Source organism: Dendropsophus ebraccatus, chromosome 7 (genome assembly GCF_027789765.1).
Source record: "Dendropsophus ebraccatus isolate aDenEbr1 chromosome 7, aDenEbr1.pat, whole genome shotgun sequence".
Taxonomy (NCBI): domain Eukaryota; kingdom Metazoa; phylum Chordata; class Amphibia; order Anura; family Hylidae; genus Dendropsophus; species Dendropsophus ebraccatus.
Window position 1 is genome coordinate 35,189,125 of NC_091460.1, and position 26,428 is coordinate 35,215,552.

Below are 26,428 nucleotides of genomic sequence, written 5' to 3' on the forward strand. Positions count from 1 at the left end.
CCTCACATTTTCCTACACAAAGTATAATTTTACTCATGTCAAGTAAGCAAATCGGTAATGAACTCAACAGCGGCTATTAACCCCCCTCCCTCTTTTCACCACGACATTCACCAGGTTCCCAAAAAATCCCAACACAGAGTCACTTATACAACTGGTGAAAGAGACTAAGTCAGTGTTTACTTAGGGAAACCAAATGGTAATCGACGGATTAGAAAAACATAGCTGCTTGCTTTCAAAAACAGCACCGTGCCTGCTAACTGGTTCCATCTGGTATTGCACCTATTCAACGGAGCAGAGTTGCAATACCACCAGAAACCATGCACGGGTGAGATGCAGTTTAAGGAAGAAAGCAGCCATGTTTTTCCAATGAATCAACCTATTGGAATTAGTGAGATCTGCTGTTTTTGGATCATTAAATATTCTAAATGGTTAAATGGTAATATTGGTATACATTTAATCTAGTTATATTCCAGATTACCTAAATCAGTGCTAAATTCTACTGCTGTGCAAAGTTCCACGTGCATGAAATGAGTTTTAATATACCGTAATTTAATATATGCCCAAGAAAGTTTTAATTTACATGCATGCAAGTCCCTGGGCATTATAATAAGGGACTGAGTGCGTTTAATGCATACTGCTCGGACCATTTTGGTTACCAGCTAAGGATGCTAGATACAATGATCAGACCTTATTTGTAGACCATGTTTAGTACCCTAAGGGGGAGATTTATCAAAGGGTGTAAAATTTAGGCTGGTGCAAACTGCCCACAGCAACCAATCACAGCTCAGCTTTAGGCAGTGCTGAAAGCAAAGCTGAGCTGTGATTGGTTGCTGTGGGAAGTTTGCACCAGTCAATTTTACACCCTTTGATTAATATCCCCCTAAGTGTCCAGATACAAAAAAAAACATTGCTGGATCTTGACTCTCTTAAATTCTTTTCATAGACAACCTCTTTATCAGTCTATAAACGCATCTAAAATCTAATGACTTAATGTTGCAAAAACTTCAACTTTGGTTTATGTCCTCACCTGGTGAATCTATATAAGAACTAACAAATTTGGCCAAAGATAAAAGCCCTGGCTTTATATTCCTTGGAAATCTACAACATAACTTACTCCTGAGAATTAGCGACCATTTTTAGATACTGGAGAAGTCATGGGAAAGCTGACAAGTGCGGACTATCAGCAGCTTCCTGACATAGAAAGCAAATCACTCACTGACCCAGAAGTGACAGGGGGACTCCATGCTGCTATTAAAAGGAACATGAAGAGCGTTATGCTCTGCCATATACTAGAGATACAAGAACCAGGAACAACGTGTTAACCTAAGCTATGGACAACTGAGGAAGATAAGTACTTTCATGGCTATGTGCCCCATTTTGGGCACTGACATGGTTAGTCAAGCCCACAGTGACATTATGCTTCTCATTACTCTGAAACCTTATTCTATTACATGTATATACGAAGTTTCCCAGTTGTCTTAATAGAATATGACTATATATTCAGGTGACCACCAGAGGGACCATAGAAACGGGAGACAACATGAACCCAAGACCCCAAGAAACCAGAAGGGACAGGTCAAATCATCATGTTCAGATGAATTTGGCGACACCTTATGCATTTTGTGACCACCATTCGAGGTTTTAGGTTTTCCCTTGAATTGTGCTTTAATAAAATCATGTCCTTGAGGTATTGAGTCTATGTGCAAAACACATTGTTCTATGTGGTAAACAAGTGAAGGTTACAGAGGTTACATAAAATTTATATTAATAATGGTCAAGTTTAGACGAGTTCAGAGCTGAGAAACACAGTCTGCTGCCACATGGGAGAACAAGAACACTGGGATAGGATAAAGCATGGAGACCTGTGGGTGAGCTATGTGAGTCTTTGGCACACAGCCGCAGTGCAGGAGAAAGGGACTTTCCGACTATTTTCGGCTTGTAACTCACTGAATGTGTATTCGAGCAGGAGAGAATTGGATTTATTCTCCTGTCTTGTGAGGACAACATATGAGTTCATGACAGAAGATTCCACTTATACCCTGGCAACTGCTAAGGTTTAGAACAGGTTTCCAACAGATAAATGAAGACCAAAAATGAGAGACCATAAATTGTCACCATCGTTCTCTGAACAGATCACTGACCTGAGTAACTACAGGAGGCCTCTGCTACCCACAGAAGAGCATACCGAGTCAATAGGTTCTCCACTAGTGCTCTTGGGTACACAGGCTACAAATATTCTTCCCAATACTCTTAGGGTTTGTTAACAAATGTCAGATCTGCATATGGCAAATCAGACACACTTTAGCAGAAATCCAATGTTTACACTTTATTTTGACACAATTTTTAGTACAGAAGGGAAGTCTAAATTTGACATGTAGTAGAGAAGACCTGCCACTCACCAAATAATTCTGTACCTGATGCCTACTGCACTATAATAAATAAGCAGAATTATTTGGTGAGTACCGGGTTTTCTCTACTACTTATCTGGATACCTACCACCTTGGGCACCAGCATTGCCGGAAGTGCCGTCATCACCACACCTACTCAACTAAATCTGACATGTGACTAGACCCTTTTCAGTTCTCCGACTTCCCATAGATTAATTTTTGGCATGGCCAAACATTTCAGTGTACTATATGGGGAGGGGGTGAGCGGTCTGCCAAACTGCTCTGCCGATGACTTATCTTTCTGAGAATTATAGGGTGGGTGGTAGAAAATCCATCATGCCCACTCTACTCTCCACTATTATCATCTGTCTAGAGACCATTATACACCTTAGAGAGTAAGTCAAATACGCTGATGGTGATGGGTTCGGCCAACTTTAATTTAAGGTGTGTGGGCATCTTTAGGTTATATTCTTTAAATACTAGATTAACCTACAAATAGCCAAAATAGCCCCCAAAAAAACTCACCATCACCATAGTACAATGAGGTGGCCAATATTTAGGCATGCCACATCATGACTTAGGCATGCAACCAAATCTACTGCTGAGTAAGCTCTCCATGGTTGTCTGAAGGCCAAAGAACTCCCAATAAACTTGCCCAGTTTCCACCTAAATGAATACAGTCATATAAGAGAATTGCTCATTTTTGCAGTTCTCTGATATTCCAACTTCCTTCAAGGGTGGCACATCCCACTTATGAATTCCAATTCTACTGAAATAATAACATTCTTTGGTTTGAGAGCGCTTCAAGATAGTGCAGACTTGTGTATCCGTCCTTAGCTTGCTCTCATTTCCTGAGCTCTGTGTTATGAATGGCTACGTTTCCCATCTTCCCACAGCTCCTCCTTAAACTGAGATAAAATGGTGAAGAAAAGAAAGTTCCATAACAATGCAGTCATATCTCCCCACCGGGTCGGAAGAGAGAGAATTATCCTAAGTATCCCATTGTACGTCATTTCCCTGCAGGACGTATACACATTCAGGATGGTTTTGATAAAATGGGTGGTGCCACATCACCATCTCAATGTATCCTTCCTCCCATACACTATACATGTAGGAAACAAGACACATTCTAATGTGTTCTACTGGTGTATTGTACCCATCTGTTGAGAAGCACTTACCCGTGTCATTTTAAAGAAATCTATAGATGGCCGATTCCACCGAACGTCTTCGTCTCGCCTCCGTTTTAGTCTGGTTTTCCTCTCATTTAACACACAAGGCTGGGAGCGGCACCTCAGCAATCCTTGGCGCCTTCTTAGCTCGGGGGTCGAAGTTGGAGTGCTGTTTGCAGAAGGCAATATATCTCCTGGTTCCGTGATGTGCTCCTGAGACAAAGACAGACGCCTCCTGGGATTGAAGTCGCAAGAACCGCCAGAGTTCCAGCGTACACTGGAATTTGTGCTTCCTTCGCTACTGTCCACAAAGCCGCTGCTGGCAGAAGAAGGCCTTGGAACAGGAGATGTGTTACAGGTTGGGACTATGAATATATTGTTGTTTATAGAAGGGGCATTCTGAGGCAGGCTGATGCTTGTGCTTCTCTGCAAGGTGGCGCTGCCGTGACTGTTACAGCGCTGTAAAGTGGCACTGCCACCGCTGTTGCATCGTCTCTTTGACACGGGAGTCCAGACTTTGGAACTGCCAGGTTTCCAGGGGGACCGACAGCGAGACAGTTCATCTGGCTCAGACAATGACCTGCAGTGTCTTTTTGTAGGGGGAGCCAGTGGCTGGCCAAAGCTGTCATTGAGGTTGAGTTTGTTTATCCATCCCGATACCAACGCCTGATTTGAGGATTCGTTCTGCCATTGAAGATTAAATCTGCCGGGAGTGCCAGTGCTGAAGGGGCACATAGAGAATGAGAAAAACGTATTTTTGTTTAGTTCACCCCGTACTGGACAAGATCTGTCAATCACTTTCCAACGACTGTCCTCTGTTGAAAGAAAGAAAGAAAAAGAGGAAAAGAGGGAGGGGAAAAAAAAAAAAGAAAAAATATTAAAACAATACTCTCATTCTGGAAACAAACGTTATAAAAATTAAAGCCAAGCGCAGAACACACAGGTGATGGCACAGTCATATCGGTAGACTCTTATTTTTAGAGATGGGAAACTGCCGAGCCGACAGATAACGCTCAGCACAGAGCTACTCAAATAGCACAGGAGGCTGTAAAAAGGGGAATTCCTAAAAGAGTAGAAAATTTTCTCAGATCAACTATTATTTTTGGCATTGATTAAACCATCATGTCGTAAGAGCAAGCAAATCCCCACATAAAAAAAATCTACTGTGGTTGAAGCTAAATCTCGCATGATCAAGTTGTTGGCTTGTACTTGGCCTGCAACTTTCACTAGATATTGTTGGATATTTTTTTTTGTTTTATAGCAATTCTTGTGTGGAGTAACGATCATTTTTGTGCCCTTACTGTATAATAAGTATGTTTTAACTTTATTGGGTAGAGGTGGATAACATTTAGCAGGCTTTAGAAGTCAACCAGGTAAACCTAGAAGCCAGATGATTTATTTTACCTTTCATAAGTCACTTAAAAACAACCTAATCGGTTACTACCTATGGTACATTGGCTTCCTGTCTCCTGGATTTTGTTCAATTCTGCCAATTCTTGACGGGGTTTATGATTCTCCAAAAGAGAAGCAAAAGAGAAGAGTCACTACTTTTATGGGAACCTATACCCTAGATATGCCTGGTGGACCCCAAAACTATGGACATCTAAATACACCCTACACATTTTATATTAAAGTAGGCTAAACCTGCCAAAGGCCACCGGTTTGGCAATCAGTATATGGTTATGGGGGCTTCTTTAGTTTCCAATGACAGATGTTGGTAGAAAAATAGTTTGGGCATGATGAATCTTCACTGCTTGACTCCTTTGTCTTCGGAGCAGTCTGGCCATAGAGAACACATGAATGTCTGAGTATTCATGGATACGGGAAGGATGGAAGCGATAACTATTGGATAAACGATCATTCGACCATCAGTTAATAAAGATGTATAGGCAGTATAAGGAAACTTGTAGCCATTTAAAGGGCCATGTATCTATTGGACACCCGAAGGACCACTGCGCTAGGGAACACTTGAGGGAACCCTATGGCCATTGTTCCATGAAACTGATAGTGTAATTAATTCTTAACTATCACTACTGTTCACTTGTTATATGTCTCATTACTAAGACCTAAAATATAAACCTTAAAGGTCCTTTAAGTCTAAAAGAAATAGGGAGAGAGAGAAATAGTACAATAATTTTATCATTCCGAGCGGCGTCTAACCATTTGGAATGGATTTGGCTTTGTGTCTGGAAGCCTCTGCTGTCACTTATCATCTGGTCCATTTAAAAATCTCAGGGACGGGAAAAAATATGTCGTCTGTTCCTTCCAGCCAATGGAGCGAGCCAAGATTTAATATGCAAAGCCCTTTACAAGCATAAAATCACCATCAGCCATTGATTCGGGGGCATTGTTCTAAGACCAGTTTAAGCCAGCGGGCTCTCAAGCCACATTTTCAGCCCTCTATTTCTTCTGCATCTCATTTGCAACCGAAAAGGATTATTTTTTTTTTTGTATTTCGGACACCTTGCTTTTTATGGAATTAAAAAATTCTGCTAATGTTTCTTTAAAAAAAAAAAAACTTACCATTGATTTCGTAAGGGAACAAGCTGCCTTCATTGTTCAGCTTCTCAGATGAGCGCTGAAATTAACCAGAGGGAAAGAAATTTCAACACCATACAACAAAGCACATGGTGTGAAAATATATATATAACACAAATCATAACTGTGAGTAGGGATAAAGCAAAAAAAAAATTAAATTTACATTGTATGACTCTACACTGCTAAGGGTAAGTGAGGCAATAACCCACTATGGGGTAGCCAAATGTCTCTATAGGAATACCATACAATTGTCATAGGTGTTAATATATGTTTTTAGCTTTATATATGCATTTCTAGAAAAAAAACTGAATAATACAGCATGGAGAGAAAGAGAAATGGTGTGAACTATGTCTTGCCAAGCCTCAATCTATACTGTACCTATAGTAAAGTAACAATTCACTTTAAACTGATTGGTTGCCAGGGTCGTGCTACCAACTTAGTGTAAATTTCCCATCTCAGTATGCAGTAGTAACCAGATAATTTTTTTTCCATAATTTTTTTCCATAACCTCTATAAAAATAGAAGGGGCTGTAATAGATTTATAGGGTTATAATCCTCCTACAGTCAAGAAAGTATGAATCAAAACTGGAAATGAGTCAAACACCAGAAATCAATACATTGGTATTGCCCAAAATGATGGAATATTCTGTTAAGTAATATGATTTTATATATAGTATAAGCAGCTATATAAATATAGTTATATTCGGGTTTATTCACTTAACCCCTACGCAGCCACAGATTACACAATCATGATCAATGCACCCATAAAAGTTTGACCTGAAACGTAGCCTGCAGCAAAATACACTTGATTAACCAACATCCTCACTTAGATCCCTTCTGGTTTCTGATTTATTCTTCGCTCCGCCAAATAAGATACCATTGTTCAGACACTTCCTCTGCAATGATAGGAGTTTTTTTTTCTCCTCCGTGGAACATAAACATCCTTAAATACACGGATAGCATATAGAAGACCAGAAAGGATTCAAAGACCTTTCAGAAGTAGCAATGACCATTGGGAAAAAAAAAAAAAAAAAAAGAAAAGAAATATCTCCCTAGGCAGCTGCCTATTCAGCCTAACCCTTGTCCCAGCCTTGATCTCAGCTATTGTACATTCCCAACATATCCAGATAAAATCTGCTAAAACTCCAAAACGTTAATATTTAAACTTTTTGTATATCACATGATCCATTTGAATGAATCCTCCCTTTAAATGACAAACATAGAATCATGAGAATTGCTGGGTGCCTTTGTTGGTTAACTGGAGGTTACCTCTGGTTAACTTGAGACAAGACAGTAGTAGGAATAAAAGGCCAAATATGTTCAACAAATTTGCCATGAAGAGTTATAGTATTCAGAAAAGTAAACATGCAAAGTTCCATTGCAACTTTTTGAATTCAACGTGATGACATCACAACCTACAGATGAAGGTGCCCTTTGCTTTTGCAAAATTTGTATACACCCATTGGGTTGCATAATTTCATGCACGCTCTTGCAATACCTTCAAAAAACTTTTAAAAAGGACTATGGTAGATAAGGTGGACATCTCGCCAATGCAAAACCTATTCACAAGCAGCAAGGCACCACTAAAACAAATTAAGGCACATTAATCTGCAATCTATGTTAGTTTTGAAACAGAGTGAAGTCTATTTTTCTCCATAGCCAGTCATACCAGGCTAGGGTAAGTTTGACTGAGGTATTCTTCGATGGGGAAAAACGTACAGGAAGTCGGGACAAAAAACAAAAAAACAAAAACATATATACTATATATATCTACCCCATGATTACTTTATCGTATAGATCTCCATTTTTGAGAACCTCTAGCAACGTTTATATACTTGTTTGCGAAAAGGAGATTAGCAACTTTTCTTTTAACCCCTTCTATGGATCATATATTTATAATAAACCCCTCCCCCCCACACTTTCTGAAATGACCACCATGCTATTGAATAGACCATCAAAGTTACCTAAGTTACAAAAAGTTACCAAAAGACGACTGGTTGGAGATCAAAACCAAAGAATGTCCATCTGTCCCATAATTTTAAGGGTGGAATTCTATACAGGAACTGCAGGATCTAAAGAAGCCCCCTAGGCGAAACATGACCGAGATGTCACATCCAGAAAAGCCTATGGCTTGTGAACAATACCACAAACCTAAAAGCAAAAACATGAGAAACTTGTATACATGGCAGATCTAGATTGTAGACTGGTGGACTGCACATCAATGCTGGCACAACATGCTGGGACTTTTAGTTATACCAGGTTGCAGCTGTAGAGTTTTATATCCACACAATATAGCTGGAGGAAAAGGCTTTTCACTGTAGGATAATCCAGAACATGCAACAAGTTCCTCCCTATATGTTCATAGAGTCTCCACCGCACCCATCATATCACCATCCTGCAGACTCACAAAGGACAAAGTCACATCAGCCAGTTAACAAGTTCAGTACCAAAGTGCTGCCAAGAATCAGGCTATTAGGGGGCATGAGTAACAAGCGGTATTAGGGGGTTTCATTAATGATAATTCGGAGCCCACATAATACAGCTATATAGTAGAAAATAATATGCAGTACCCACATAAGACTTTTTTTTAACAATCCTTCATAATACTGCCATACAATTTCCATATACTTCTTATATTATAATCCAAACATTATGACTAAGCCTTACTAAGTAATGCTGGGTGGTTTTAGAGTAAAATAACCCATAGAATACCTACACAACTAATAGGACCATCCAAATACTGGGGTCCAGATAAAATTGTTCTGACCACTATAAAGTAACCAATGATGTGTAGTATCCAAATAATACTTCCCTAAACAGCCCACAAAATACTGTCATATAGTGCCAAGGAATATGCAGTATCCAAACAATACTTTGTTAAAGGGCCCACGTAATACCACCACCCGCCAGTGACCAAAATAAAACTGTCATATACATTTAACATATAAGTGCCAAACAGTGACCAATGATATGCAGTATCCAAATAATACTTCCTAAGTGTAGCTTGACACGTACTGTATCGCAGCGGATTTTCTGCTCCGGTCTGCAGCAGACTTGACTAAATGAATGAACACAGCATTAAATCTGCTGCGAGACTGTACGTGTGAAGCTACCCTAAGAGTCCATAATACCTGAATATAGTGCCCAATGATATGCAATATCCAATACAAATTACCGCCATATAGTTTGCATATAGTGATGCCATTATAATCCCAAACATTACCACTATACAACACTACATAATACTGGGTGGTTTTAGGATTATCAATAAGTGTAAATGGGCCATAAAAAAAAACAGAAGCCCTAGGCTAATGCCCAGTTTGCCACCACTAAAACATGGTTAATCATTGTCACGTAGCTTTGGCCTTACTTGGCAAATTCTCAGCCAAGTAAGGCCAATATCCTCCTATGTGATAGGGCCAGCTTGTCTATCAGCCGATCACTCAATTCGGGTTTGCCAAAAAATCCTTGGCTGTCAGCTGCACATCTCCCTGTGTGATATGGCCTTATGAGTGGTGACATGCTACTAGTCATTTACTCTGTTAGGTCGAATTGGGGATTGGAGTTAGGGTAATCCTGTAAAGAAATTCTAGAGTCTGACCAACAGAATAAATAAGACTACATTCAGCCACATAGTCAAGTTGCCACGGTTAAATTTAGTGCTCCTTTAGGAGTCTCTGGGCAGAGTGATCCTGACATTACCAAAAAGACCTTGAAATGTTCCTAAAATCTGCAAGTCGACTACAGAGCGTTCCCATTTATTATACATGAATGATCTAGCGTGATTATCTAAATAGACATGACTCATGACATCGAACGCAGGGAACAACTCATTTCACTCGCTATTACTGAACTTTGAAATCCTATCCACCTAAAAAAAAAAAAATTGCAATGATTTGCAAATTAGGTCACTTGAGATTGTCTGCTCGCCAATAAATCCCTAAACTGATGCAACTTTTGGAAAAACAATGGGCGGGGCCAACCATAATAATGTAATTTATGTATAATAAAACTGATTTGTGTATGACATGAACTAGCCAGGACCAAAATCTCACGGGTGGTTGTGTTCCTGGTAAAAGCTGCACCCTCGGGCTAGTGAAGTCATGATCATTGGCTCAAAACCAATGGGAAAGAACTTTTTTTTTTTCCATAAAGGTGATTGTTAAAAGCAAAGCTCCACCCTGGAGCTACTTTGAATATATAATTCCCTTATATAATGGTATTAGGGAAGACGCTTCTAGAGGTGTACAGATCAAAAAAGTAGCATCAGTCCATAAAGTTCCAAGATTATTAAGCTACATTCACACCACATTTTAAATGTGCACTCAGTCACCTTAAAAAAATATAAAAAAAAAAAATTGACAAGTCAAAAGTATTGGTCAGTGGGTGTCTGGGTGCCGAACACTCATACCTTGGACAAAGCAAAGTTATGACATATCAAAAGTTTTTTTAAAGTGACATGGACACATTAAGACGTGTTGCTGACGTACACAAAGACTTGAACGGGCCGAATGTAGTCCAACTGAGTCCCTAAATGTATATGCATTCTGTGCGGGACACCAAAACAGGGTCAACTAACCAAAATTGTGAAAAGTTGCAAAAATATAGGGACCAACCTAAAAGTTTTCAGATTACCAGTCTAAAAGGTCCCAGAAAACGGTTTGAGATGACCACTCAAAATAGCAGGAAAGAATGGTTTTCTGGAGGGGGTTCCTCAAACAAGAAGCCAGTATACACAGAAGTTTGACAATCCATGACAGAAAATGTTAATCAGGGCTTTATCTTTAAGGGGGCCTAAAAAAATTTACCTCAACAACACATCAAATAATAGAAGAAGTGGCAACCAACCAGAATGTTTGCTATGTTTTGAACCCCTTTAAGTCAAAGAACCACCTTTAATACATAATCTCTTGTTTATAGCAATTGCACAATTTGCCATAGTTATATACGAGGACACAAGCTGCAAACAACTGATAAGTGGATATATTTGTGCTGTTGTCTGCATTTTAATGACTATGGTTACCCTGAGGTCATCTGATAGGTTGCACTTGTCGAGAGCCAAAACAAGAGCATTTTTTCCAATAACCCTATAAAAGACGCACAAACGAACAAAAAATAGAATCATGTTTTTGGTGGGCGATAAGTTTCAAATATTCTGGGACCTTTACTTCCTTTTCGTCTCAGGATCCTTTCCCGCTTACCAAGCAAACTGATGATTGAGTTTTATAGTATTATATGGCTGCTATCCTTTTCAATGAGCCATTTGTACATAGTGGCTCTAATTTAAAAAAAAATTTTTGAGGGGTCAATGAGTGATGACCATATGCCCTAACAAGATAAACGGATAGGGAACAATATAATGATGGACAGAGGATGTCTTTATTAAAGAAAACCCCTTTTAGATTGTATTTATGGGTTTGGTTCCCAGCACCGTTCTCAAACCACTGATTTTGGCAAAGGGAAGGCTTACCCATCCAAAAATGTAGTAGTATATCATGGCCATTTCAAATGACTTACTATAGAATACATGAGCAGCTCAAGTCCACCGGATCTCAGAGGGAGGACACAAGCATCTCAGTCTATGACGCCCGTAAATCTTTAGAAGGCAAATTGAGCGTAGTCTATATGGGACTATGATTATTAGATATCTATCATTTCTCATATGGTCTGATGTTCAACCCAAGACCAATAGCGCGACACCATCTAGTAGTCCTTGGACATTCAACACGATTTGGTGACCACTTTAGAACATATAGAGAAATAGTGGTCACCCAGTCAGGACAAAGGTAAAAGAATACGGTAATCTTGGCTTGTATGGACTCGAAAACCGAGTCGGTTGGGTTAGATGCCACCTGAGATTAAAATTAACGTTTCAACACCAAACAGTGATATTGTATATTTCCTCTAAATAAAGATCCCCAAATAATACACCACATACCAGATTAATATTATATGTTTTACATGACAGGTCATCCAAGCTTTGGTTCTGCAGCTTCTCTGTGATTAGTGTAACCATGGTAGGCCCCACTTCCGCGGTTCTCAAGCCGACAAGCATTGATCCTCTTGAATTAATACTGTTCAGACATCTCAGTTGTTTGCAGACTCGGGCGTTCCTTGTAGCAAAGTCTTTTAGTTCATCTCAGCGTTGCAAGTCATGGTTATCATCTGCAACAATAAGCAGAACCCAGTTACGCGTATGCTCATCACACCTCTCTAATTTTGCTTATTACGTTAAAGAGAACATTATGCCATGGCATGAAGAAAAAAATTACAGGGACATGGCGACATTCACAACTTTGTGGTTTCAGCAGCAGTCATATAACATGAAAAATGTGTCAGGTTTCACTCAGTGACGGCTGCCGAACACTAAAACACCCACACCCTTCTGCAACACAATACCTCAATGGAAACCGAGAAATACATTCTCACAAATATGAAATATAGGACAGTTAACCGACAGTGACCATGACATTATAGCAAACCTCAATTCTATACGGGATCATGGAGGAAAGAAGGGCAGCATGGAGACCTATTAAAGAGGAACTATCATATATACTCCGTAAAACCCTGTGATCCCAATAGCCCTTTTTTTAATTTGGTTTAAAGGGCTTACCTGAGCAATATAGACTGACAAATGATAGGTCATCAAATACTAATGCCGACACCCAGCACCCTCACCAATCAGCTGTTCATCATCCATACACAGTGAATGGCTCAGAAATAGCCAATGCCAATTCAATCCCTTCAATTGATAATGAAAGTAAAACTGACTTTGTTACACATAAACCCAATAAGAGCTCAGCGTTCATTGCTTTTGGTGTTTCTCTCATGAACACAGACCCTGTCTATACGTCCCATAAGAGTGTTGGGCATGATCAAGAGGGTACCCACCTCTATGAGTCAGAACATAACATAGGGCACACTGAGGAAATACAAAGGCCTTGTTGGCCCGCCAATAAGTCCAATGAATAAGCATTAAATCGGACAAAGCACATCTTTCTGTATACAAGGGAATGTACAGCATACAATAAGGGTATGCCCACATTATGTAATCCAAGCGGATCACCCATGACGGATTCCGCAGCTGGCTCCCGCTCATGGCCACGCGCATTTCCGCCGGTGCCATAGACCAAATTCTATGGTTGGGCAGATTCCGCCGTTCATCCAAAGAATGAATCGTGCGTATTCCGTAGTGTGGACATGCCCTAAGGCTGCATTCACACGTCACGTGTTCTTTCCAAGAAACGCGGGGGATGAATGCAAATCCTAGACCGTTTTCCCGGACGGCATGATGTACCAACATCATTCCGGCAGGGGGGAATGTCATTACAATGCCGCAGCGATTCAAAGTTTCCCCTCTGCCGGCATGATGTTGATACATTATGCCGTCGCGTGAAACAGTCCAGGACTTGCATTTAACATTCGTGTCATCTGTGTTTCACGGACAGAACAAGGGACGTGTGAATGCAGCCTAACAGTGAACAACCTCACGAATGATGAACTGTATATACACATCTGTTCATCTCTTGGCGATTAGCCCGTGTAAAAGTTCAATTTAACAAGTGTAAATTAACCTGCTATACATCGGTTGTCTTATTACAGACAACGCCATTAATGTTTGAACCCCCATAGTTGGTAGGCCGTCTTTTTTTTTTTTTTTTTTACAGTAGCAACGTAGTTCTACATGGTGGGCCTTCAGATGGATATAATACAGCTCGAGTCTGCCACAGAACGGTCATTGAATGGGTGACCACCTTAGTAACATTCATAAGTACGGACGTTGTCAGTTATTTTACTCAGAAAAAGGAGGGAGGAGAAAAGGAGAAAGAAACTACTGTATGGGGCAATGTCCTTATAGAGGTCAGCAGGAAGCAGGGATTCATAGGCCTGCACGCAACTTGTCTTTGTCAAAAGAATGTTGAGTCGGTATCAGATGGCATGTCCTTTCACTGTATGCTAAAGCATAGTTTAGTACACAAATATAGTAAAAATACAATAGGAGTCAATGGGTGACTTGTCCTACTGTATAAGTCTGTACATTCCATTCTTCCATTGATCCTCTTCTACAAGACATTGTCTCCTAGAGGCAAAATGTCCTCAGAAACATAGCCATCATGGTCAGAATGAAACTAAAAGTACTCAATGCCACTATGTAACAAAGTAGCCTTCAGTGCCTGTAACCCCTTCAGAGCTGCAGTTCTCCCAACTAAACCTGTTAGTGAAATCCCATTTTGTGGGAAACTTAAAAGTTCAGACTACGCAGCCCAAAGTAGTTCCAGTTCCCTGATGTGGTCTCGGTCTTCTGAATGACTAAATCAAATGTGAAGAAAAGTAGACTTTCCAGCTACAGTCAATGCCTGGCTATGATCCCACACAACCCACTCGTACTTACTGCTGAGAAGTGTAAGCGGTGAACGGATAATGGTAAAATTTTCCACTCTGACAGAACTTAGCAATGGTCATAAAAAAATCTGAAAGAGCACGTAAAGAAAAATATTTTTAAGTTGTAATTCTTTAAATATTTAAAATTTGTTTTCCATTTTATTAAAATTTCCCAACTTTTTCTAATATTCTTGCTCTTTATGGATACATTCACATGTGCCTTTATTCTTTTCATATTACTTTTTTTTTAATATTTGAAAAAAAAATTGGAGAAATAAAAATGTGAAAAAATTACAGGCGAGCATATACAAAAAGCAATAAAAAAAATAAATAAACACAAATGTATAAAGCAATGGTGGGGAACCTGTGGCCCTCCAGCTGTTGCAAAACTACAATTCCCATCATGCCTGGAGAGCTTTTGCTTTGGCTGTCCAAGCATGATGGGAATTGTAGTGTTGCAAAAGCTGGAGGGCCGCAGGTACCTCTTTTCTGATATAAAGGTTACATAAAAAAAAAAAACCTATATATATATATATATATATATGAACCACCAATGGAAAATAGAAAATTGAAGATTTTGCCTGCAGAATGTTCTTAAAAAATTTGGATACTTCAATTATTTTTGACTAGTAACAACTGCTCTTACCTATATGTATTTTTTAACAAATACAATTTCCACTGTGTCTAGGTACAAGTAATCCCATCCATATTCGCATTGCAAATTTTAGAACCTGGTCAACTCCACATATCGTATTTAAATTCCACTATGTCTCTGTAAAGTGGAAATTTACATCACCACATCATAAATCCTTGAATGGCGATCCCATATGCAAACAATGTGCAACATTACACAATACCCGAGTGACTGGGATATTAGAAGAAAAAGGTTTGCTTTTCTGGGCAATTTAACAGATATGTATATACATACATATATATATATATGTATTTTTTTTTTAGACTTCAATAAAATTTTGTATTGACGTTGGGCAGATGGAAGTACAATGGTTTGATTCCCACAGAGGGGCAGCAACATTCAAATACCAGAAGAGCCCCGGCTTTATAAGCTCTACAAAGTGGGTTACATATAGTAATGATGGCTTTAGTAACAAAATGGCTGCAGTGGAGACAATGAGGAGCGGAATATTTGCTGTAGTCTTTAACCAGAACATTCCCCCTATTAAAAAATATACCACAGACAACCTGAGGACGTGGGGGTTCTGTTTTTGAAAGAAAGTAGCTGTGTCTTTCTAATCCTGAAAAACCTCTTTAACACCAGTATCTGACAAGATTCAGATGATATATATACAAGTCATCTAAATCTTGACCTTTGGCTTAAAGGGGTTTTAAGCCTACAAAAACATACCTTTAAAAAAAAAAAAAAAAAAAAAAAAAAAAACACATTGACCTATCCATCCACAGGTCCTTTGTGGTACTGTTGCAAAATCACAAGGACTTCAACGTTGCCAAATTAACTAAAACGACCCATACACAGGTGTGGCGGCCATGTTTTTCCAATCTAATAAGACATTCTACCACTATAATGTAGTCTACTTCAGTACAGTGTTCCAGAGTTCCTTTAAGGCTAACTAAGGCCACATAAGGGTATCAAGGTCAAGAACCTCCGGGCATGCCAGCTGATCTAATGTTTGATACACATGTCATCCATGAACGAGGAAGTCTGGTCTGAACAGATTGCCGCTTCTAAAAATTACTGGAGAGATCAGCCAGGGAAGTCTGCTTAGGAGTGATCCTGACTTCTACCATCAAACTTATTTTTCATATTAAAAAAGGAATTTGAATTTAACAAAAATGAAAATTATATACAAAATTTGTACAATGCTTAATTATCGAAATGGAATATTGAATTTAATCCTTAAAGGACACCAATAAAGGCTTATCACATCCAAAAAAACAAGACTGTTGCATTGAAAAAGTAATGCAGCCCTACCCAAGCCTTACAAATTATATGAAAAAAGAAAAAAAATCATGGATGACACCTGTTATAACTTGGCAGCGTCAGCAGATCAGTCTCAAGATCAGTAAAAACAGAACTGAAAGTTGCCTTTCCCTGCCCTACAGAACTCCCCTCAAAGTTCACCTGCGGCGCACTGTAGCTGGCGAGGAGGACTATTACGCCCTGCAGTAAAGATTACACAGTAACAAGGAGGCAGATGATTTTTGGCATGTTTTACCTGTGATGGGAGCGGTTACCTGTCCAGACATTTGGCTGACAGGGTAAACATGTCAAACAGATGGAATACTGTTCGCTAAAGATTACAGAAGGTTGGCGGTGTTGGAGAAGAAGCGAACAAAGTTCACAATCTATAAGCTTTTAACACTTTTTAACCATACTTTATTTTTTTTTAATTGTGCTTCTATGAAAAGGGTTGTCCAGTGACATATATATATATATATATATATATATATATATACACAATCACTGACAGACAGAACAGCCCTGCGGCCAGAGATTGGCTGAGCCGGCTGTCACTCCAAAGAGGAATCTGTCTCGGAAGTGAAGACTCAGCAGTCAGCGTGGGTTATTGAGGAGCCACACCTGTCTAAGGTAAGAGCCTAAGCTGCAGTACCACACATGACCTGAAGGCAGGTGCGGTGCTGTTTTTTCAAAGGGGGGGTAGACAATTTCATTATCTGGGCAATACATTTTTGCACCAGTGTGTTCTGCCATTGCTCCCTACCTCTATTGCAGATCCAGGCGGCCATAACTAAATTACTGGGTGACAATCAAAAGAACTTAACAGAGCTGTTCCATTTTCCTAGAGATACGAATAAGACATTTGTGTAGGGTTGTCCAGGATCAGATAAACAGCACCACTCCTGTCCTCTGTTTGTGTGTGGTATTGCAGCTCAGTTCCATTGAAATAAACTCTAATACCGCGTACAACCTGAAAACAGGTGTGGCGATATTTAAAATGAAAGGACAATTATTATTAGTCTGTATGAGACTAGCGCCCCCAGCAGGCCCTATGGAGTGTAGAATGGATACCCTCCCTTCCTGATGTAGGCGTGAATGAAAGAGCAGGGTGAACACACAATACAGCTGTGTACAATCTTAGACTTTCAGGGGGAAAAAATTCCCCCACAGGTATTTTCCATCATACTAAGTATGTCCTGACTTCATGTCATCCCTCAAGGAGGATTTTCTCACCATTTATCTTTATGACAGAGAACAAGTTCACCATTTTACCCACATATCAAGAAGCTGATAGGAGGGACATGTAAGAGACATGTCTGCCACTGGATATTAGAGCTTAGTGGTGTTTAGTACCATATAGTGTGGAGTTCTACAGTATACTTCAGAACGTAGAATAGTGTGTAGGGATATGAATGGTAATTAAAATAATATAGCATAAAACATAGCATAGAAGTATGTAACCCAAAGTAGTATAGAAGACAGTATAGGAGAGTATAGTATAGGGTAGCATAAAGGACACAGTACCGGGGGGGGGGCATAGACAAAAAACGTACAGGACATTAGTATAGGGTAGTATTGATAATATAGTAAAGAAGAGTGTAGTATAGGTGAGTATTTATAACATAGTACAGAACAGGGCAGTATTATAGATGACACATGATAGAACAGGGTAGAACTATAGATGACAGTGGCAAACAGGGTACTACTATAGAGACATAGTACAGATCAGGGTAGAACTATAGATGACATAGTAGAGAACAGGGTAGTACTATAGATGACATAGTAGGGAACAGGGTAGTACTATAGATGACAGAGAACAGGGTAGTACTATAGATGACAGAGAACAGGGTAGTACTATAGATGACATAGTAGAGAGAACAGGGTAGTACTATAGATGACATAGTAGAGAGAACAGGGTAGTACTATAGATGACATAGTAGAGAGAACAGGGTAGTACTATAGATGACATAGTAGAGAACAGGGTAGTACTATAGATGACATAGTAGAGAACAGGGTAAAACTATAGATGACATAGTAGAGAACAGGGTAGTACTATAGATGACATAGTAGAGAACAGGGTAGTACTATAGATGACATAGTAGAGAACAGGGTAAAACTATAGATGACATAGTAGAGAACAGGGTAGTACTATAGATGACATAGAAGAGAACAGGGTAGTACTATAGATGACATAGTACAAAACATGGTAGTACTATAGATGACATAGTAGGGAACAGGGTAGTACTATAGATGACACAGTGAGTAGAGAACAGGGTAGTACTATAGATGACATAGTAGAGAACAGGGTAGTACTATAGATGACATAGTAGAGAACAGGGTAGTACTATAGATGACATAGTAGAGAACAGGGTAGTACTATAGATGACATAGTAGAGAACAGGGTAGTACTATAGATGACATAGTAGAGAGAACAGGGTAGTACTATAGATGACATAGTAGAGAGAACAGGGTAGTACTATAGATGACATAGTAGAGAGAACAGGGTAGTACTATAGATGACACAGTAGAGAACAGGGTAAAACTATAGATGACATAGTAGAGAGAACAGGGTAGTACTATAGATGACATAGTAGAGAGAACAGGGTAGTACTATAGATGACACAGTAGAGAACAGGGTAGTACTATAGATGACATAGTAGAGAACAGGGTAGTACTATAGATGACATAGTAGAGAACAGGGTAGTACTATAGATGACATAGTAGAGAACAGGGTAGTACTATAGATGACATAGTAGAGAACAGGGTAAAACTATAGATGACATAGTAGAGAACAGGGTAGTACTATAGATGACATAGAAGAGAACAGGGTAGTACTATAGATGACATAGTAGAGAGAACAGGGTAGTACTATAGATGACATAGTACAAAACATGGTAGTACTATAGATGAAATAGTAGGGAACAGGGTAGTACTATAGATGACACAGTGAGTAGAGAACAGGGTAGTACTATAGATGACACAGTAGAGAACAGGGTAGTACTATAGATGAAATAGTAGGTAACAGGGTAGTACTATAGATGACACAGTATAGGGTAGTATAGAAGCCACAATGGAGAATAGTGTAGTACCATATACAATAAAACTGTGCAGCCTAGTACAGTGTAGTACATAACACTGTCATACAATACATTTTGGTAGTAGTATACAGTACAGTATAATAGCAGGGTGATATACGGTAGTGTCCTCCACCCATTCACTGTTCAACTTGACAGATCGGCCATAAAACGACATGCAGGCTTCTCACAGCATGCATTGACAGGCTTGCTCAATCTCCTTTATAAATACAACAAAAAAAGGTAAAAAGAAACACAAAACAAGCACCATCATCTCTACCCCAAGGGCAAGTGAAGAGCAGTCAGCCCTGACAAAGTCAAATGCACACTGTTTTTTTTACAAATATTTTTAGGGTCGATGTGTTGCCAAAAGTGGCCATATCCAGGAAGTGATATCAGTGACACCAGGAACAAAGTGCCTCTTACCCAGTGCCCTCTCTACCAAAGCCAATGAATAAAAAAAGCCAAGTGTTCCCTCCAAGAGGCCAAACCAAACACAGGAAAAACGTCCTCTACTTGGACCATCTTGGGTGGACGTCACCTGTAATCTCCCCAAATGTCACATCCTAATTTGTCCCTGAAGGTCAAGAAATAAAATAAGGAACCTATCCGGCCTGATATTTGTTTTTCCTCTATTTCCTGCATGGATTACGCTTTTCTGTCTGAAAAGAACTAGCTGAGATGGTCCCGGCTTTGCCCTGTTTTTGGAACATATTTAGGATTCATGACCTGCTATGTCTACTACTCCTCAATGGAATATTTCAGCAGAGATTTGACACGTCGCTCTCAGCTTTGCAAGTCCGAACCACAAAGTAATTCACGTGAAGATGAAGGGTTCTCGAGTAAATATCTCATCGGGGCTTGTACACCAAGTTGTAAAGAATGCTCAGAGATCATTAAAAGCCTCCAAGCTTCATATTTCTGCGTGTTTCTCCAGAATACTATTAAGTGTCTCCATTTATAAAACTGCTAGAGGCCAAAAATGCTAAAAGTAGAATACAGTAGTATATTAAAATAAAAAAAAAACTAAGATTTTTCAGGTTGAGGTCTGCAACTCTCAAATATAATTTACGTTTCAGTTCGCCACAATTTTTAGTTCTTTGCTTGTTGTCATAGAATGGAAACATTCTGGTTTCTATCCAAATTCAACAGTTGGTTACAGTGGATCTAACTTTCTGTGAGCTTAAAGGTGCCAAAAATTTTGCCAAAACCCATCAATTCTTGAGAAGTCAACAACAATTTCAAGGGATACAAACATCTCCCCAAGTTATCTCTTGTCCACTGATTGGTGAGGGTACCAATACTGGGATCTTCCACTGATCACGAGCATGCGTGGCCATTCATTCTCTACAGGGCACCAAGCATTGCCAAGCGTGGTGCTTGGCAATGCACGGAAGCCCCACAGAGAATGAATGCTCTGTTCATTCGAGAGGAAAATTCTGCGCTCTTGGTCGGACTCCCATTGATCAGGTTGTTACCGCCTATGCTTTTGAATACCACTTTAATATGTATGTTGGGCCTCCAGATAATGCCTTGTGGTCAGATGTTGGAGGGAAGGAGCATCATGCAATATGGTTGCCACTATGTCGGACTATTACTCCCCAAAATGAGACAACCTTACTCCCTTTGCAATTTTCCAATAAAGTGTGTGTGAGAGTCCGGGGGGATCATTTGCAACCACCATAACAAACATCTAAGTCTTCCAGGTTGTTGAGCCCTACAGAAGTATAACATGGCATCGACCATCATCTAAGGGCCTACTGTACCTTCCATATGGCTCCAGCCTCAAAGTACGTAGCCACAGGGACTTCATGTACCCCATCCACGTGTGCTTAAAGGATTATAGCTTTTACCATACATTGTAACAAATCCTAAACTGTACGAGCAGGAAAAGCATCTAGAAATAATTGCTCGTAAAGAGCTATACCCGTAATTATCCCAAATTATAGACAAAATATCATCCACTTTGGGGCTAAACAAAAAGCTTGGTTGCGTAATGTGAGGATCTCACATTTGCCATCACCAAGCGTGACCTGGTAAGGACGACACTGGTTGCCTCATGCATCAAGACTACATTGTCTAATGTGCTGCTCTTTACTTCTCATTGTTGAAAACTCATTGTCTAGGTTAGCGACCACCGCTCTGCTCTAAAAGCTGTCGTCTGGCTGGTGTATACTCAGCTATAATGTATATGTATAGAGATATAGGGGGAGATTTATCAAACATGGTGTAAAGTGAAACTGGCTCAGTTGCCCCTAGCAACCAATCAGATCCAACCTTTCATTTTCCAAAAAGTCTGAGGTATGAAAAGTGGAATCTGATTGGTTGCTAGGGGCAACTGAGCCAGTTTCACTTTACACCATGTTTGATAAATCTCCCCCATAGAGTATATATATATAGTCTATAATATATAAATATGTATACTATAGCTATATACTGCATATATACACTAGCCAGACCACTGCTTTCAGAGCAGAGTAGTGGTTGGTAACCTAGTGTGTTGATTTAGATGGGAATATCCCTTTAATTCATACTAACATGGAGATGCCCCTTAAAAGTGACGCATTATGGTACACCAAAAGGTTATCTAAAGCACAGTATCATGCATAAGGGTAATACGTCAATGAGCGGAGATGGCTGCAGAGCAACGCACACGAAGGAATGTGTTAGTAGGGAAAGTAATTGTGATCTCCATGAACACAAGGGAAATTCCAGGGACTGGTGACAAACACACGGATATCTGCACATTAACCCTCTGCACAAATATGTAAATTAGTAAAGGTATACGTATGCTTCCGGTTTGGGGTGCTCTTTCCAGGGTTGTTGCTTTACGGCAAGGATAGGGAACTTTCAGCCCTCCAGATGTACCTGGTAACATCACCCAAAACTTTGGGTCACAATACTTTTACATTACCATTGAGTCCTTTACACCTAAAAGTCCTCAATATGTGGTATACTGGAGGGCATTATGTGCTAATACAATTTTAGAAAGCAGGAGTATGCCAGAAAAACCCACCTTGGGCCCACCACGTTTCCCAGGCAGCCACCAACTTCTTCAGCCACCAGTTATCAAATGCGAGAGTTAGGGTTAGAATGAACCCAAGCATACTCATGTTTGCTCACCTCTACACTTGAACCTTATGGGTTCTGTAGTGGCTGAGACCAATTTTGACATAGGGGCTTGGCCCAAAAGAATGTCCTTCTGCTCTCTGGTGGACTTGGTTAACATACATAAAAAATACAAAAATAACCCTATTCAAAAATAAAACATGGGCCCTGGTCTAATAACCAGAACGAATGGCATCTTGACAACTGGATCTGTGGTGGGGCTGAAATACATGTAAAACTAACTTTACCCACGCCCCCTAAGCACAGAAACCCCCAGCACCAAAGATCGACCAACAACATTGGCGTCCAAGCGCCTTCAAAATGAAAAAGTTCAAAATCTAATTTTCAGAAATATTAATAATAAAGTTCAGCTCCAATAATAAAAAAAAAACAGAACTATGAAAAAAAATACTAGAAACTCCAAACCAAGTCTTTGTTTTTCCATGTAGCTGCCAGTTATTAAATGAGTGATTTACACAGTAGTGTAGTAGAAAGACGGTTTTGTAGGGGGCTCGGGGGCGAATACCCAATCTGTTTAGCACACTTTTTTTTAACAAGGTGATACATAGGGCTCGCTGCCATGCTCGTAAAAACGGCGTTTCAACAGAAACTGTATTGGGAGTCGGAGAAAATTTCATACAAATTAAGGACATTTCCAGAATGAAAAATATAGGTACTAAATGAAAAAGGTTGCCAATGAAAAACCAAAAAAAAATTTAAAAATTACAATTAAATATATATATATTATATGCACATATAAATAGGGCCTCATACATGTCATTTAATCTTGGCCAGCCTAAGCTTTAACAATAACCTCCCCCCTTCTCCCCCCCATAAATGTGAACACATGTTCCAACCTAACATGATCCTGAGAAAAAAAAAAAAAACGTGGTCTCGAGGAGCTGAACATGGATTAAATTAGAGCACTTCACCGCAGACTTTAGTGAGTTCTTAATGTAAACAGTTTCCATTCACCCCCTTCATGTCAATTCGCAGGTTCTGGTTTGTGTTAAACCTCCAAAACCTTCCCACCCCACCGGGACAGTTTACTATTTATGTAACAATTTGAAGTGTAAAAAAAAATTAAAAAAAAAATAAAAATTTACCCTCCCCCAATAAAATTCATTGTGAAAACAGAAGGGGGTGGGGGATTTTTAAGAGAGTAGAGAAAAACCACAAAATCACAGGGTCCTTTAACCCGTAAAAACAACTTGAGGAAAGGCCGAGTTTGCTCAGCGATTGCAGAGCACTTATTAATGGCTGCCTGTGCAAATCGGCTCGGCTACAGGAAAGCACACAGTCGACGGAGCCAGCTGGTGTTTTCTTGTTGCCATCCCGAGGCCTAGAGAGAATAACAACCCCTACCAACCTCGCAGGACCTACCTCCGCATCTTAAAGCTTTTCTGCCATTGCCTGCAAGAGGTTGCTATTAATATACGAGCATGGGAGCTGCATACTGTCAATTTCATGATGTCACGTCTCACCCAGCATAACCCCTCTCTCGAAAAAAAAAAAAAAATCAGCTGCTGCTTGCGTTTGCCTTCACGGAAATCCCCCTTCTGGTGACACAAGGGGACAAAAGTGTCAAGGCCTAGAGAAGCCTGGCACCATACAGGAGTATCAATGGTTAAACAATAAGGGATCAAGTGCCCTACTTCTTCACTAGGCGGATACTCTAACCACAAGTCTGTGTCGCTTAACTGGTTAACAGTTCCCAAGGCGATTTTTTTTTTTCTTTCCTTCTTTTAATAGAAATACTTCTGTTTCCTCCCACCCCATGCCCTACTATGTAACAATGCAGCGTGAAAAATTACAAATCGTGCCTCTTGTAACATGACGTCAACACCAATCCATCTGGGGTATACAAAAATGTAAAAAAAAAAAACTCATTTAAAGGACGTGTCGCAATTTAGTTCTTTTAAGCTTTTACGCACTTTAGATTAGCTACGGTGACAGATCCCGGGGATAATTTTCTTGAGCGTTTGCAAGAACAACAAAAGCGTCGGGGCTAAACATCACCTTGTTTTATTACACAATGAAATTCTAGATAAATAGGAACAATGCGAGTCTATAGAGCCAGGCATGACGAGTTGATGACAGTGAAATACACACATCCAGGCTGAAGGGAGAAAAACAAGGATTAAAAAAAGGAAGGGGGGAGGTTTGCAAGCATTGCACGCACTACGAGGGGATGTCTATAGACTATACATACAGGCTGTGGGAAGCAGCCCCCTACCCTGGTAATAACATGTGTACCTGTGCAGCACGCTTGCCTTCCCCTGGCTGCTGCCTTCCCCTTGGCTGCTTCCATGCATATGACCACACAACTCAGCAGACGAAACAAATAAAAAGAACTATTCACTTACACACGCCCCCTCCCTCTGCTTTCATCATGCCCACTTGCGTCTCTGATTGGCTGACGCCATTCCTGTCTTTACTTTTTTTTTTCTCTCTTTAACACAACTTTATTACTGCTAACACGGTGGAATGAATACATCACCCAGCAGTCCAGGATGTGCATGCACATTACTCAGCACTTACTAGACTCATTCTCCCAGCCATGCATCAGGCTGCATGGGGAAAAATGCGACCTACAGCCGCAAACTGCTCCACGGGATTATTTGTTTTACATACTGCAAACTTGTTCATCATATATATATATATACACACACACACTTTTTACTGACTTTTTGCACCTTATTTTTATGTCAATAGTGAAATGCTATAAACTGTACTTTCTCAGCATTTTAGTTTGGTATACTCTTTGAGGCTTAGTTCTTACCACGTTTTTGCAAAAAAAAAAAAAAAAATATTCGTTTAATGCAAAAAAAAAGGAAAAAAAAAACAGATGCATTTGTGTGTATCAATTTTTCCATTGACTTCTATTATAAAAAAATTATAATTTTTTTTAAGCGTGCACAAAATTTTTTTTGTGAATGCTAAAGCAACATGTGTTTTGATCCATTTTTTGATTTTTTTTTTTAACAATGGAAGTCAATGGAAAAACGTATTAAAAGCATCTTTTTTTGCATAAAACAGATGAAAAGGACAGATCACAAAAACAGTGTGAACCCAGCCTTATAGCTTCATCCTAACACAGTATGCTCCTAGTTTCTCTATACAGGATGCCAAAAACATATGTACAAAATGTAAAAACAATATAAAGAGCCATTAAAAAGGTTTTAGATGCTTTCATGAGGGTTAGTGTTTCTCATTGAGGACAGCACAAAGTCTTATAGGCCAGGCAAAGCATTCTGGGGGAGAAAATATATGCAAATTAGCTGGCTCTGTAGTGCCCTCTACAGGATAGGTGAAGCAATTTCTATTCTATTGCAAAGCAGGGTTTTTCTCAAGAGACTACAATTCCCAGCATTTCCGGTCACATTCTAACAGTAGAAAGACTGACAGAAGGCTAGATGTTGCCTATAGCTGTGCTATCATTTCAGGGGTGCACGTTTTAAAGGTAGTTGGGTAGTTGGGATTTTTTTGGCATGTACCTGTAACTTAAAGGGGTAGACATTAGCAGCAGTGATCCCCAGTACAAAGAGGCGCCGCCCATGGATACAGTTGATAACATGGCGCTCTTCTAGCAATTGCAGTGTCAGACCCTCCCAAATCACATCTTCAGGTTTTATAAACTCTAGCACAAAACCAGATCAATCCACAATGAATCCCTCTAAATCTACCATCTGACAATCCAGAAAGCCTGATAATCCAGCACAGAACAGCAGCCTAACGTGAGTTCTATCTAGACACGTATGTCTGTAGGAGCAGCACAGCCTATGAGGCCTACACATGCACACAGCACGCTTCGCCTAAACTTTCTCACGGTCT

The 26,428-nt window shown here is 39.8% G+C and overlaps 1 protein-coding gene across 5 annotated transcripts in view; it reads right to left on the reverse strand.

The window, feature by feature from the left end:
• FAM53A (family with sequence similarity 53 member A) overlaps positions 1–26,428 on the reverse strand; it is a 61,033-nt gene that overhangs the window by 23,241 nt on the left and 11,364 nt on the right. For 2 of the 5 annotated variants that reach the window (XM_069977278.1, XM_069977276.1), the window contains exons 2-4: positions 12,033–12,259; positions 6,080–6,134; positions 3,566–4,371 (exon numbers count right to left, since the gene is read on the reverse strand). In XM_069977278.1, coding sequence (XP_069833379.1) covers positions 3,566–4,371; positions 6,080–6,134; positions 12,033–12,149 — 978 coding nt within the window. In that variant the 5' untranslated portion in view covers positions 12,150–12,259. Of the gene's footprint in view, positions 1–3,565; positions 4,372–6,079; positions 6,135–12,032; positions 12,260–23,977; positions 23,998–24,850; positions 24,930–26,428 lie in introns of those variants that run through there. The other 3 variants (XM_069977275.1, XM_069977277.1, XM_069977279.1) reach the window with 3 other exon arrangements.